General features: G+C 42.4%; 1 protein-coding gene across 2 annotated transcripts; it reads left to right on the top strand.

The window, feature by feature from the left end:
• The first annotated feature begins 435 nt into the window (after positions 1–435).
• ica1 (islet cell autoantigen 1) lies at positions 436–14,430 on the top strand. Of its 2 annotated transcripts, none has more exons than XM_017708706.2 (13): positions 436–533; positions 2,311–2,340; positions 2,425–2,596; positions 2,695–2,767; positions 4,287–4,410; positions 5,023–5,221; positions 6,001–6,126; positions 8,141–8,239; positions 9,198–9,298; positions 9,390–9,439; positions 10,025–10,288; positions 12,742–12,831; positions 13,069–14,430. In XM_017708706.2, exons 2-13 carry the CDS (start codon positions 2,324–2,326, stop codon positions 13,188–13,190), a joined length of 1,437 nt encoding a protein of 478 aa, XP_017564195.1. In that variant the 5' UTR covers positions 436–533; positions 2,311–2,323; the 3' UTR covers positions 13,191–14,430. The 2 variants fall into 2 exon arrangements, with proteins under 2 accessions (XP_017564195.1, XP_037389662.1); XM_037533765.1 differs by lacking the exon at positions 436–533 and adding an exon at positions 1,242–1,263.
• Positions 14,431–15,948: the final 1,518 nt, after the last annotated feature.

Below are 15,948 nucleotides of genomic sequence, written 5' to 3'. Positions count from 1 at the left end.
ATATTTTTAAAAACTTTTAAACTCGAGCTATAGGAGTTTAAAACGTACGCCCATGACGTCAGAGAGCGCGAACAGCCAATGAGCTGCTCCGCTCGCCAATCAATCATCCCGCTCTAGCAGTAAAGCCCCGCCTCCTGCTGCCCCAAACCCGTTTAGTGTAGAATAAAGGAGACATGCAGGCGAGTTTTCTCTGGTTTTTAGTGAAATCCATCCTTATACTGTCTGAAATTAAAGGAAAGTTCTGAGCGATTAGAAACTATTTAAACTGCTCGTTTTTAGCCGTTGGGTTCCATTCACTCCCATTCATTGAGGACTCGCTCGCGGGCGCCCTCTGCTGTTCAGCCGGCCTGTTTTTGATATAACAGGAGCAATAGGGAGTGGCCAGGCTCCTCATAAACCGGCTCTGGCGCAGGCGCAGTGAGACCAGCTGGTGAGTGACGGATGAGGATGAGAGAGAGAGAGAGAGAGAGAGAGAGAGAGAGAGAGAGAGAGAGAGGATGGATTAAACTATTCATGGTTTAATAGCCACGACGGTAAGACACGTTTACTATTAATATCCATAGCCCATATTTCAGTTACATTCTATGCCTACAGACGGAGGAGGAGTGTTTTTGTGCTTTGATAGGCCGAAGCAGGGGCTAAGCTGCTGAGGGAGAAGCTGAGCTGTGGTTGGATGTGGATGTGGATGTGGGATCCGGATGGAGGGATTCGTGCTGATAAACTGCACTTTTAGCTCAGATTAGCTCGGTTTTATTAAGAGTCTGGGTGATGGAGGGAGAGGTGGGAAAGGTGGGAGAGGTGGTCTCCAATCCCCTGCGTGCTGAGCAGGTTAGTGGAAGCTGGGCTGGGGTTTAAATGATGTACAGCAGGCCTTGACTGCCTGAGTATGTCAATGAAGGATCTTGGATTAACCCAGTCTTCTCATTCGCCACCTTCTTAGACGAATCCGCCGGTCCACCTTAAATGGTGCATCCTCCTCAGGCTCTGCCACACCAATTAAGGTGGAACTTCAGCCTCATGATGTTTTGCAGTCATTCCAAATGGGCTGTAGGTATCAGGGGGGGAAAGAGACAATGAGAGTGAGTGAGTGTTGGGGTTGACACAGTGTCAGTATTCAGTACTGATGTAGATACTTACTGTGCATCTTATCAGCTCCACTTACTGTATAGATGCGCTTTGTAGTTCTACAGTTACAGACTGTAGTCCATCTGTTTTACCCTGTTCTTCAATGGTGAGGACCCCCACAGGACCCCCACAGAGCAGGTATTATTTCATTCTCAGCACTGCAGTAACACTGATCTGACGATGGTCCGTTAGTGTGGGTTGCGCTGGTCTGAGTGGATCAGACACAGCAGTGCTGCTGGAGTTTTTAAACACCTCAGTGTCGCTGCTGGACCGAGAACAGTCCACCAACCGGAAACATCCAGCCGACAGTGTCCTGTGGGCAGCGTCCTGGTTAATTGAAATGCCGTCACATGATATCTGTGTTTGTTGTTGTTCTTCTTCTTTCGGCTGCTCCCTTTAGGGGTCGCCACAGCGGATCATCTGCCTCCATCTTGCCTCCTCTACTTTTACACCAACCATCTCCATGTCCACCTTCACTACATCCATAAACCTTCTCTGAGGTCTACCTCTTCTCCTTCTGCCCGGCAGCTCCATCTCCAACATTCTTTGCCCAATATATCCACTATTCCTCCTCAACACATGTCCAAACCATCTCAACCTGGCCTCTCTGGCTTTATCTCCAAACTGCTCCACCTTCACCGTCCCTCTGATCTGCTCATATCTAATCTTGTCCAGCCTTGTCACTCCCAACGAAAATCTCAGCATCTTCATCTCCGCCACCTTCAGCTCAGCCTCCTGTCTTTTAGACAGAGCCACAGTCTCCAAACCAGACATCATAGCAGGACGCACTACTGTCTTGTAAACCTTCCCTTTCACTCTTGCTGCTATCCTTCTGTCACACATCAGCCCTGACACCCGTCTCCACCCACTCCATCCTGCCTGCACCCTCTTCTTCACCTCTTTTCTGCACTGTCCATTGCTCTGGATGGTTGATCCAAGATATTTGAAGTCATCCACCTTTACGACCTCTACTCCTTGCATCTTCACCTTTCCACCTGCCTCCCTCTCATTCACACACATGTATTCCGTCTTGTCTCTACTGACCTTCATTCCTCTCCTCTCCAGTGCAAACCTCCACCTCTCCAGATTCTCTTCCACCTGCTCTCTACTCTCACCACAATGTGTTATAACCGTGTTTGTTATTTTGCTTATTTATGCCTTAAATCTGTTCCTTTTCCGTTTCAGCGCATTAGAAAACATGGACGGGGGAAACTAGTAAGTGTTGACAATCAAAGATATCGTTGTTTTCACTGAGCGAAGCATGTTTATTAATGTTGTACGTTACGTTTGTTTCAACAGTGGCTTCCCGCGGGAGTATTTGGATCGTTTTGTCCAAAGTCAAGACTCCTCTGTGGTGAACAAGTTCCAGCAGAAGTACTGGAAAACCAAACAGACGCTAATCAAAGTCACGGGGAAGAAGGAAGACGAGCATGTGGTCGCCTCGGACGCAGACTTGGATGCCAAACTCGAGGTAATATCGAAATGCTCAGCGACGAGTGATTCTGAAAATGAGTCGTACTCAAATCTCAGTACTTCATCCTCTGTTTTTCTGTGTCTGGGCCTCTGCAGGTGTTTCACTCTGTGCAGAGGACGTGCATGGAGCTCCTCAAAGTGATCGAACAGTACCAGAGAAGAATATGTTGTACGGAGTCATGCTCTCTTCTGTCATACGTACACACATAGGCGTAGATTTGGGAGTGGCTGCGAGTGGACTGGGTTTAATCCGCCAATAGTTCGTTCAATATTTCACTATAGGCTCCTTAAAGAGCTAAACAGCTCTTCTTTCAGCAGTATTGTCACTTTCTTTTGTTCCCAGATTTTCCCCAAATTAAGTCAAGATAGCAGTATAGTGGTTGGTTAGTGTAGTGGATAACACCTGTGCCTTCTATGCTGTAGACTGGGGTTCCATCCCCTGCCTGGGTAAGCACCCTACGCTATACCAACAGCAGTCCTTGGGCAAGACTCCTAACACCACCTTCGCCTACCTGTATAAAAAAAATGCCCAAATTGTAAGTCGCGTCTAGTAAATGTAATATTATCTGTCTTTTTCCATAACACTGTAATCTAGCTTCTAATAATGAACTAATTCAGAAAACAGCATGTTTATTATTTAAAATCATGAAGATGTCTCATGTTATAAGAAGTATCACCGGGAGAACTTCGACAGGGAATAGTCACAAGATCACAAGACGAAGGCAAATCCATCAATCCGGTCATCAACAAATAGAGATCAAAGTCCAAAATCACATGAACTAAAGAGGCACGCTCATAGAAACGGCTAAGACCGGAACCAGAGACGATCTAAAACAACAAGCAACAGGTGATGGAGATAATGAGGGGGCGGAGCTGGACTGTTCCAAGGAGATCATCCAACATTTATCTAGCCATCATTTCAAAGATGATTGGAAGTGGAGTAAACAAAGCAAGCTACCTGTCATGATGTCAGATATTGTCAGATTGTTATCTGCCGCTCGATGGGATAAACTCTTGTAGAACACCCGTTGGTGCTAACATTACATTCAAATTTCTAGTTGAGTTTCACTCCGAAGACAGTTAGTTCGTTAAAGTAGATTAATTGCTCATCATAGAGCATCTCTCCCTCTGGCTACACTGTTCTGGGTAAATAAACGTCAAAGACAAGGGGTGAGTGTAAGGACGATGGGTCAGGTGGAATGGGCAGCCACCGGAAGTTGAAATGAAACCTATGCCGCTGCTCACAGACCAGTTTTTATCTGCTCAATTGACAGGAAAGTTCATTTTACAGTTCAATTTAAAACTCTTAATTAAACCCAAAATAGACTGCTGTTTCGTTTCGTCATCGGCAGCAAGGACAAAAAGATTTGACCTGTCCTGGAATCGTTTCAGCGCTTCTCTGCTGTGGTGTGAACGTTTGTTGACTGATCCCTTTGAAGTGCTTATGACTATGAAATGCCGGCATAATAGGCAACAACACGGAATCTCTACACTGAATTGTTGTAGCGTTTTAAAATCGACATATAAAGCACGAGATATGAATGTTGGTATGATTGTAGGTGCACTTTGTTTACAGTTTTGTGTTTGAATTACTGAATAATTCGCTGAATATCTATTCTTAAGTTTAATAACTGAAGTTTGAACCGAATATGATTCGCTTTTCTATAAGCCAGAATTTTTCCCCTCAGTTTTATCTCAGGAGGAGAACGAGTTGGGCCGCTTCCTGCGTTCGCAGGGGTCTCAGGACAAAAGCCGAGCGGGGAAGATCATGCAGGCTACGGGAAAAGCCCTCTGCTTCTCCTCTCAGCAAAGGTCAGCTCTGACAACTCGTATACTCTGGAGTCCAACAACTGACCAAACACATAAAAAAGAAATAAAAAATAGTCGATTCATTAATACGGATTTACATCTACACTCTGAATATTACTTTTTAAAGGAATACTGACGTTCCGCATAAATCAGAAGAACTGATAGGGGCTGTGTGGGAACTGAGATTATGCCAACGAGTGCTCTTTCACTTTTAGCGACTTTTAAACGAAATATTGAGAGTAGGAAAAATGCATTAGTGGATCACGATTTAACAATTTTGGAACGGGTCAATTGGTTATAATTAATTCAACAAAGTGTTCACTCATTTTAAATGTAAAGAAGAAAAGCTTTTGTGTTGTTTATGTTATTGACAGCGTTATACGAATGGTCAAAAAACATGTCCATTAACGAGGTGTACCCAAACTTTTCCATTTGACCGTATATTCCACTGCTGTATAAAAGGTCCCTTCAGTCATGTTTATGCAGTGTAATCTAAGACGAGTGTAATCAAACCGAATTGGGTCGTTCAGAGGTCAGAGATTTATGCCCTGATTTACTTTAAAGCATCGTTCATCACTGCGCTGAGCCGGACTCAGGTTTGACCATGTTCTCTAGGCTGGCGTTGCGTGTCCCGCTGTGCCGCCTGTACCAGGAGGTGGAGACGTTTCGTTACAGGGCCATCTCAGACACGTGGCTGACCGTGAACAGGATGGAGCAGGCCAGGACGGAGTACCGGGGGGCGCTGCTGTGGATGAAGGATGTGTCTCAGGAGCTTGACCCCGACACGCACAAACAGATGGAGAAATTCCGCAAGGTCGGACACACTCAGAGCACACTTCTGCTTTTCAGGTTGACCCCTGAGGCCAAACGAAAAGCAGATATTTATTTGGTTTGGTATGTGATACTGAATATGCAAACATTGCGAAAATCATATTTGATCATATCAAAGCATTTGATTGTATGGTTGTATGACTAGGATACTTTACATATTAATGGCCTTTTATTGTTACGGTGATGAATTGGATCAATAATAAGCAAGTCCATAGCAGAGCGAATTGCGTTCCTTTATGTTCCTTCACTAGCTCATAAATTATTGCAGTGCATCCAACAATAAAGGCAGCATGGAGCGTCTTTTATGCAGGGAGAGGAAACTAAGTAGCACACGGAAAACTCAGATTCCTCTTGATCTTGATACACAATTATAATATGGTGTATATTTTTTTTAGAATAGGTGTAAGTCTGCAGTAGATTTACTTGACGGTATCCTGAAGTAAGGTTCCCTTTAACTTTCATTAACCATACTCATAACCTTTAAAAGTCCAGAGTTATTACTTTATCATTTTGCTGCACTATTAAAATGTAAGGACTTAATTACAGACTCCTTTACTGTAAATTACAGTACAGTTGCAGCTGTCTTTTCATTGTGTGATCATTTAATGAGGAATGGACCAAAACCGTTCAAATAGCTTTGAATAAAATCTCTTTACTATGGAGCCCTGCTGGTGGCATGCCGTATAAATTAAAATAATGTGTGGCCACGACTTATTAAGGCTTTAGTAAGTTAGCAGTTTTGAACTGTTTTGCTTCCTGCAGGTTCAGGCGCAGGTGCGTCTCACCAAGACGAGCTTTGACAAGCTGAAGAATGACGTTTGCCAGAAGGTGGATTTACTGGGAGCCAGCCGTTGTAACCTGCTTTCTCATGTTCTCACAAACTACCAGGTACGTCACTCTAACCTCAAACGACTGTGATAGCACTACTGTGATCTAATGGCATTTTGCTAACACTAGTCCACCTTCATAGAGGCACTGAATAACAATTTTAAAAAGCAGTACTTGAGTGTTTAAGAACAGCTTATGTTAGTATTCATTTTAAGTACTAACACTACACTAAAGCTACAAAGTTTGAAATGTTTTTTTTTCCAGTGAAACCAATTTAGTTGCAGAAACGTTTGTGAACTGATTCTGTTAGTCCTGTGGAACTTCATAGGTTGGATCAATCAGTTGGATACTACAGAGCTGAAAATAAAGATTAAGCATCTGTGTAGAACGATTAACTGAGCTGTAGCCGGTTCTGAAATGACTAAGAAAGCTGTATGACATCAACTTATGATACACACACATCTTCTAAGCCACTTCTCCTTCTGGGTGCTGGAGCCTATCCCAGCGGTCGTCGGGCGGAGGGCGGGATACACCCTGGACAGATCGCCAGTCCATCGCAGGGCAGACAGACAAACATACATATCTAGGGACAATTTAGCATGTCCAATTGGTCTCTCTTGGGGGAAACCGGAGAACCCAGAGGAAACCCACGCAGACACGGGGAGAACATGCACAGAGAGGACGCCGGTCACCCGGCCGGGGAATCGAACCCAGGCTCTACTTGCTGTGAGGCAACAGCGTTAACCACCCCCCCGCGCCACCATGCCGCCCAAACTTTTGATAATAAAATAATAAGTAATAAAATTATCCAGGTGATTCAATCTGGAGGCAGAGAATTGGACTAAAAATAATTTTATTCACTCCTGTAACGGGGAGCGAGGTGGCGGACGCATATGCGGAGATAAGCGACGTTTATTAAGGGCAAATCCAGAATGACATAAACCAGAATCCAACAGAACAAGCAGAACAGAACAAACAACAGTACATAGACCAGTACAACAAACTCCAACAAAGCAAACAAAGACCAGCGAAAACAAAGAGCAAAGCACAGGGGAAACCCGAGGGACAGGCGGGAAACAGGTGGAGACAATCAGGGGTGGAGTCGTGAAACAAGGGGGCTGGACTAAAAAAACAAAACAAAGAACAAGCGGGCTAAACCAAAACAACACGAACACATGGACAGGACTGGGAAGGGCCAATATCGTGACAACTCCTTTCTCACAGAACTCTTGGAATTGTAAATAAAGTAGATGATGATGTTTAAATCCACATTGTATGAGGTGCAGTATAATGACAAAAAATGCTGTTAAACCACAAAAATTGTTCATGTGGAAAGTGATTCCGAACATTTAAACAGCAGTGTAAATAACACTGTATTGTCATAATTGTCATGACCTCATTTCTTCCATTACTAACGCTGTTATAAAGCTACATTCCCATGTAATGGAATCTCTACAGCAGAAGTCGAGTCAAGAATGCCGTATATTAATATTATGGATACAGACATATGTCCTTAAATACTCAAGTACGCCTTTGCATGTCTTGTGAAGTTGCTTTGAAAATAAAATGTTGGTCATTTTCAGGGCAAAAATCTTAAACCTGTGGAAACTGAAAAGCCTTGAAAATGTCCACTTGTATTCTCAGACCTGAAAAGCTGGTTTGGGCTAATGTCTTCTGTAGGAAACACAATGCAAACCCGTTTAAATAGACAGAACCGAATCGAGCAACTTAGCCTAAGCCATTCTGTTTGTGGGATGTGAAAGTCAAAGCCAGACAGGTCTGGTGTGAAATGGTTAATTGTGCAGCAGCTTACCAGCTTTGATTTCTTCACAGCGGCAATGATAGGAACCAGGTTTCATGAAGTCTGTAACAGAGCTTTATATCTAATTCTGACAGTAAACTGGTGATAAATTTGAGAAGGAAAAAAAAAAAAACATTATTGGGAACTACTTTGCCTTACAACACCCACATGTACCTCTTCATAAGAAGGTGTTTTAAAATATTGGTAGAATTGCCCTTTAAGGGCAAATGCAACACTTCAGCAATCGTTGCTTTGTTTTTGTCCAAACTGCAGACCACGCTGTTGCATTTCTGGGAGAAAACATCTCACACCATGGCCGCCATCCACGAGAGCTTCAAAGGCTGCCAGACCTACGATCTCTCAGCGCTTAAGGTCAGAGCAGAACTTCCGTTAATGCCCTTCCTCTAGTTTTAAAGGAACTTTCTGTACAAACTCCATAATATGAAGGAATAATATGGGAATGAGAGTGAATTCTGCGCAGAGTGGCTGATTTTTTCCACACTTGACTATAAAGAATAATTTTAAATGCTCATGCTTGCTTGTGTTACAGTAACCTTGTGTCTTATTAATGAGGAATTCCACCGATTTTTCAAAATATATGCATAACATGCATAATTCAGTTGTTCTGATGTAAACGAAGTCATTGAGAGTGGTTTGAAGTGAAACGGGTCGTTGTAGATAAACTTGATGGATTTCTTGACAGTGGTAGTGATGGGAACCAGCGGTTACACCGTCTACAACACAAATATAGCCGTTTAATCCACTATCCTAAACCTAAAACTAAGGTTTTGCGGGTTTTTAAATGTTATACTGATGGTTATTCATATTTTTATATGTGATGGTAGTTTTTATATGTTGTTTTATGTGTTAAGTCGGAAAAAAAAAAGTTTTTTGGGGGGACTATTTTGCTGCATGTACCTCTGCGCTGTGAATAGATACATTTGGGCAAAATGTATTTATGTTAAAACTGTCGTAAACAATGTCTTCGGCCTAATAACCATTTCATTTAATAACTTTCTGTGTGAGAGCTTTTATAACGTCAAACTCTTCAGATGTCTGGTTCCATTAACCACCACTGAAGAATTCGGACTCTGTAAGCTTCTCTGGAACAGAGCGTTTCCTGTCGAACCAACCTGAATGACTTACTAGACATCTCAACCTTTTTCCTATGCAGACATTTAGAAAACTTTGGGACATTTTCCTTTAATTAAGTCCCATTCTGGTATTTTTTAAGGCACAAAGTACGATGGTAATTAATACTAATTAAGTCACTAATTAAGTCACTAATTAAGTCATTTTACATCACACTCACAACTTAGTTTTTTTTTAGATGCTGCAGAATAAAGGTTCTGATCAGGGAGCAAAGAAAAGAGTGAAAAAGAAAAACAAGGCAAAAACAGAGGAAGAGGACCAACCAACCACAGAGGACACGTAAAAGACTCTCTCTGCATTGCCGGTTATATATCTGTGATGATGATGGTGTTATTGCACTAAAATGTCCCTCATTCCTTTAATTCCTCAGACTTATTTCAATAGAAGAAGAGGATCTAAATAAGGACACGAGTCAGTCAGGTACAGCCCCCATCTGCCATAAGTCTAAATGCAATTTATCCAATAACCTAAACACAGTCTGTAAATGGTCCAGTATTAAAGGGCTGAAATGGAAACTAAGACACAAAAACAGCCCACGTTCACTTTTCATTATGGTTATGATGTCACAACCATGGGCACACTTACATATGACCACCAACTGCCCGTTCACACTGAGTTTGGGTCCTACAGACACAATAATGAATAATGAATAAGGCACAAAACAGGCAGCCAATCAGAAGTAATTCACATATCCTGCCATACGGACAAGTTTTAAACAGATCCATTCAGATTACATTGTGTTGATTAGTGTGCAAGTTCTGTTGATTTGTTGAATTTAACATGAAACAAAACAATAAATGTGCCATAACTTTTGCACAGGTCACGTCTAATGTTTTTTGTCCCCATATTTTAAATATGAGACCTTTAAAATGAACCTTTGAACCTTTCCTGTGAAAGTCTATGCACTTCGCTTTTCACTACAAAAGAAATGATGAAATAAAAATTGGAAAAAGAGAAATAAACTCCAGAATAGCGCTGATGCAAATGACCTGTGTGTGTGTCCAGGCCTAGAGGAGGCGCTGTCCAGCAGTGGTCAGGAGAAGGACAGCCTGAGTCTGCTGAGCGAGATATTGGGCTCGAGCTCGTTGGAGGAGGGCGATTTCTCCCGCGAGTGGAGGGAGGTGTTCGGGGAGGATGAGTGCCTGGACAGCGGAAGCAGCAGTGCTGCCGGACTGTCAGATGTCCAGCTGGAGGAGGAGAAGGGTTCATTCTTCCTCCCTTCACGCCTGCTAGACCAGAACATTCACAACTTGCAGTCTGCAGTCTCAGGTAAAGAGGCTCTTACTATGTAGCTCATCAACCAAAAGTATTGGGACATATAGAGCAGCAGCTAAACGTTTGCTCGCGCTCATTTTTTACTGTTTCCAACATTAATAATGACGAAGACATCAAAATGATGTTAAGCAGTTGAAGCAGTTTAGTTCATTTATTAATTAGTATCAATTTTATATCTTTATATCCGAATGTTTTCAGGATTATGAGAACCAGGATTGACAGGGACTGTAATTCAGTGCAAATGTCCTTTTATTGGGAAATGCAGTAGTTCATCCCTGGCCAGAACATCTGTTGATATTGTTGATGTTCTGTAATCAGTGATTTCTGGCACCAAGAAGGTGGGCAAGCCGTCCAGTAAACCGAGATGACCATCTCAGGGCGGCACGTACTGACGTCTGTCCTTAGCAGCTCCCTGTAATCGCCCCTCTAAGGTAATCTGATAATATGCAGCATTTTCTGACATTTTCTTTGTCCCAGTACTTTTGGTAGTGTTGTGTATGTTGTGCAACATGGTGAACTTAAAATGATCACTTATCTTTGATGCTTATGAAAGCTCTCAACCCTCTACTGCATACATTATGGGAGCAATTATATGTATATATATATATATGTGTGTGTGTGTGTGTGTGTGTATATGTATATATATATATATTCAATTCACTTTTCTTGCATAAACTTGTCCTTGATTTATTTTTCGGACCCAGTTATTAAATTCAAAAACATTAAAAATATGTAATTGGGTGCAGGAGTCGTGTTCCCTGAAGTGGTGAGTCCTGGCTTGTGACTGGCTAAATACATTCCACTGTTACACAGTGTTGCTTCTAGGCAACAAACACACACACACACACACACACACAGCCGCTTCAGGGTCGCAGGGGGGTGCCGGAGCCTATCCCAGCCGCCATCGGGCGTTAGGTAGCATACACCCCGGACAGGTCGCCAGTCCATCGCGGGGCACAAACATATTTCCACAAATTATAATAACAAAAAAAAACCTGATACCGAATGTTAAAAACGAGGTCTAAATACACCCACTAAGAGATAATATCATCAAATACATGCTTTTTTTGACTTACTCATACTTTTCCCTTTTATTTTAACCCTGTCGTTGTATTTAAATGTGTATAATGTTATTGTACAGTGAGGAAAATGAGTTTGTTGCCCTGAGGCAACATTGTGCAATCGAGGGTTAATAGTCTAACTCCAGCCTATCTTATAGCCCCATCCAGACCACTTCTCTCAGCTGAAGAAAACTCCTAGGATCACTTACAGCTCAGCTGGAGATCATTTTCTTACATAAACTTTGGAACAGCATTCCAGAGAATACTAGCAATACAAACTTGGTTGTAAATAAAATATATAGTAATATATAATATAGTATAGTTGTTTTTAAATCCAGATTAAAACGAGTACGCAGATGAGCCAAAACGTTATGACTACCTGCCTAATATGCCTTTGGACCTCGGGGTGCCACCAAAACAGCTCCGACTCGTCGATGCGTTGATTCTACAAGACCTCTGAAGGTGCCCTGTGGTACGTGTGGTATGGGATCTTGTAGGTGGGGAGGTGGAGCCACTGTGGATCAAACTTATCCCAGCACATCCCACTACCCTCATTTACTACCCTCCTACGTCAATGAGCCTTGGGTGCCCAACACCTTGTTGCTGGTTCATGGTTTATCTCTCCTCAGACCACAGTTGGTAGTTGCTTACTTCTGCTGACCAGGAGCCCTCGACAAGCCTTGTCGTTTCAGACACCCAGTCGTCTGGCCGTGGCGATGTCGCCTTTTCAAGGTTGCTCAGGTCGTCACGCTGCCCATTTCTTCGGTCAACTACATGAACCAACTGTTTACTTACAATTTAGTATGTCCCAGAGCTCGACATCTGCCTTTGCTACTAGATAAGTGATGTTATTTGCTTATCTGTAAGTGGTCATAATGTCTTGGCTCAGTAGTATATCGCTGTTGTCGGAAGAAAACCCGGTATCTCCAAAATGAGAACTTTACAGGAGAAGGAAGAAAACCTCTGTTCTATAATGTAAGTCAATGGAACCGGAATTTATTCCAAGCCATTTTGGGCCATTTCCTTCGGCCCATTCATCATGAAACGTACACACAACGTAAAGGGTAACAAGCATTTTCAAATCAAGCCAAGAACTGAAAAAAAATAAAAATGGAGATACAAGGTTTTCTTCCGAAAACAGCGGTATACCTAAAGACAAGCGCATACCTCAAGTACTTTTGTCTGGGGTTTGTGATTGTGCCTTTATAGGAAGAAAGTTATTATTTTTGCATTATTGGAGATCATTAAAGCTGCATCAAGCGTATGAATATTTACTTGGATAGGTATGAAACGCACCATTCATAATAAAGATAAGAAGAAAAGAACGTCAAGTTTTAGTATGACACATTTCATGTGGATGATGCTTCAATCCCACCATCCTTCCAGGCTGGACTATGGCTAATCCACAGAGCACCGCCGGCCCAACTGAACAAACGGCTGGAGCCAATCGGATCACTTCCAAATCCACCGCGAGAGGTACGTCCAACCACGTGAAACTGTTGATAACGTGCGGAAGATTCTGAATTTACAGCATCAGTTCAAAATGCCCCTTATTTAACTCCTGTAACTGCCATGAAACGAGTTATAAGCGAGTTATGTAGTTAAGAGAGGCATATGAGGCAGTTTAAAGGCTTAAATAGTAAATAGTAATCTTGTGTGGACCGTGATGTAGTTTTCACCGACTTTGCATTTTTGTGTGGTTGTGATGTACAGACACCCCTGAAACCTTAAAGGATCGCTCTACGTGGTTCAACCTGTTCGCTGATCTGGATCCTCTGACCAACCCGGACGCAGTGGGCAGAACAGACAAGGAGCACGAGCTGCTTAAGGCATGAACGTCTCCTCAAGCACCTCGTCTATCGCCGCACAAAGGACAGACGCGTTTGTTGCATGAATATTTCCTTACACTGTATCAAACATCCTTCAACCTGGACTGGTCGTTCAGATTTGTGAGCCAAAGGAAGTCGAAACCATCGCCTTCTGTAGTTCTTCATCCTTCTCATATCTGTGCCAATATTTGTTTTGGCTTCAAGGAATTCTATTATGCGAATGTGGTATAATTTGAGCTACTGATCATTTTTTGTTTTTTTGCTTGCGGAGAAGAAAAGGAAGCTCTAGGCCAAATTCAGGAAAATGTTTTAAAGGGAAATTCCACCTGCTTGGCTTCCGTTTCTAGACAGTTCAGTCACTAAGATTGCGAATATATGAGCAAAGCCATTCTGAATATGTGGTCATCCAGAGCGGTTTGGTGTGAAATTCTCCGTTCTGGAGAGTCGGAATTGTTCACAGTGGTGGTGACAGGAACCCGATGTCTGAGCCGTTCAATGCTTCTACGAAAAGCTGATACACAGGGAGTGTTTGAGGTTTGAAGTGATGTAAACATTGGTTTTGTTCGTCTAATCAAAAACTTTGCCCTTCAAAGTATTTACTTCAGCTGAATAAAACCAACCGTTTTTCAGTTTATCACACACTCAGTATTTTTTTTTCCATCCCATTTTATCGCTCTTGTCGGGAAAAAAACCTTGTATGTCTATTTTTGTCCTTTTTCAGGTTTTGACATAATTCGGAAATACTTGTTGCCTTTTACATCGTCGGTAAATTTCATGATGAATGGACTAACAGAAATGACCCAAAATGACTTGGACAAAATCCTGGTTCCATTGACTTCCATTAAAAGTAAAGTAGGTTTTTTCCTTCTCCTGTAAAGTCACCATTTCGGAGAGACGAGATTTTCTTCCGACAACAGTGATATGAAAACCCGCACCCAGGGGACTGTAACGTGAATCAGAACCTAAAGAAAATGTATTTTTCCAGATTTACAGCTATTGTGCCATGTCAGCGTTACGTATAAAACTCAGAAGCCATGTGTAGGTTGACTGCTGGTTTTGGATAGTAGATAAAATAGCTGTATTTGTGCTTCCCTTCACCACCACTGTAAATAATCAGAGCAGGTTTCCTCTACGATGAACTACAGTGGTGTGAAAAAGTGTTTGCCCCCTTCCTCATTTCCTGTTTTTTTGCATGTTTGTCACACTTAAGTGTTTCGGAACATCAAACCAATTTAAACAATAGTCAAGGACAACACAAGTAAACACAAAATGCAATTTGTAAATGAAGGTGTTTATTATTAAAGGAGAAAAAAAATCCAAACCATCATGGCCCTGTGTGAAAAAGTGATTGCCCCCTAAACCTAATAACTGGTTGGGCCACCCTTAGCAGCAACAACTGCAACCAAGCATTTGCGATAACTTGCAATGAGTCTTTTACAGCGTTCTGGAGGAATTTTGGCCCACTCATCTTTGCAGAATTGTTCTAATTCAGTTACATTAGAGGGTTTTCGAGCATGAACGGCCTTCTTAAGGTCATACCACAACATCTCAATAGGATTCAGGTCAGGACTTTGGCTAGGCCACTCCAAAGTCTTCATTTTGTTTTTCTTCAGCCATTCAGTGGTGGACTTGCTGGTGTGTTTAGGATCATTGTCCTGCTGCAGAACCCAAGTTCGTTTCAGCTTGAGTTCACGAACAGATGGTCGGACATTCTCCTTCAGGATCTTTTGGTAGACAGCAGAATTCATAGTTCCATTTATCACAGCAAGTCTACCAGGTCCTGACACAGCAAAACAGCCCCAGACCATCACACTACCACCACCATATTTTACTGTTGGTATAATGTTCTTTTTCCGAAATGCAGTGTTCCTTTTACACCAGATGTAATGGGACACACACCTTCCAAAGAGTTCCACTTTTGTCTCATCGGTCCACAGAATGTTTTCCCAAAAGTGTTGGGGATCATCAAGATGTGTTTTGGAAAAATTGAGATGAGCTTTAATGTTCTTTTTGCTCAGCAGTGGTTTTCTTCTTGGAACTCTGCCATGCAGGCCATTTTTGCCCAGTCTTTTTCTGATGGTGGAGGCATGAACGCTGACCTTAACTGAGGCAAGTGAGGCCTGCAGTTCTTTGGACGTTGTTGTGGGGTCTTTTGTGACCTCTTGGATGAGTCGTCGCTGCGCTCTTGGGGTAATTTTGGGCGGCCGGCCACTCCTGGGAAGGTTCACCACTGTTCCATGTCTTCGCCATTTGTGGATAATGGCTCTCACTGTGGTTCGCTGGATTCCCAAAGCTTTGGAAATGGCTTTATAACCCTTTCCAGACTGATAGAAAGTAATTGAGATCTTTCTCAATTGTTCCCGAATTTCTTTGGATCTCGGCATGATGTGTAGCTTTTAAGGACCTTTTGGTGGACTTTACTGTGTCAGGCAGCTCCTACTTAAGTGATGTCTTGATTGAGAACAGGTGTGGCAATAATCAGGCCTGGGTGTGGCTAGAGAAATTGAAGTCAGGTGTTAAAAACCACAGTTATAGTATGTTTTAACGAGGGGGGCAATCACTTTTTCACACAGGGCCATGATGGTTTGGATTTTTTTTCTCCTTTAATAATAAACACCTTCATTTACAAATTGCATTTTGTGTTTACTTGTGTTGTCCTTGACTATTTGTTTAAATTGGTTTGATGTTCCGAAACACTTAAGTGTGACAAACATGCAAAAAAACAGGAAATGAGGAAGGGGGCAAACACTTTTTCACACCACTG

Source organism: Pygocentrus nattereri, chromosome 24 (assembly GCF_015220715.1).
Source record: "Pygocentrus nattereri isolate fPygNat1 chromosome 24, fPygNat1.pri, whole genome shotgun sequence".
Lineage (NCBI taxonomy): Eukaryota > Metazoa > Chordata > Actinopteri > Characiformes > Serrasalmidae > Pygocentrus > Pygocentrus nattereri.
The sequence above is the reverse complement of the archived record's forward strand: the minus strand, read 5'-3'. Positions and strand labels throughout refer to the sequence as shown.

What these genes read in the sequence shown, in the direction of transcription:
- ica1 (XM_017708706.2), top strand. An exon ending in TGCTTCTCCTCTCAGCAAAG is followed by an intron (nt 4,411 to 5,022) that starts GTCAGCTCTGAC and finishes CATGTTCTCTAG; the next exon opens with GCTGGCGTTGCGTGTCCCGC. An exon ending in AGATGGAGAAATTCCGCAAG is followed by an intron (nt 5,222 to 6,000) that starts GTCGGACACACT and finishes TGCTTCCTGCAG; the next exon opens with GTTCAGGCGCAGGTGCGTCT.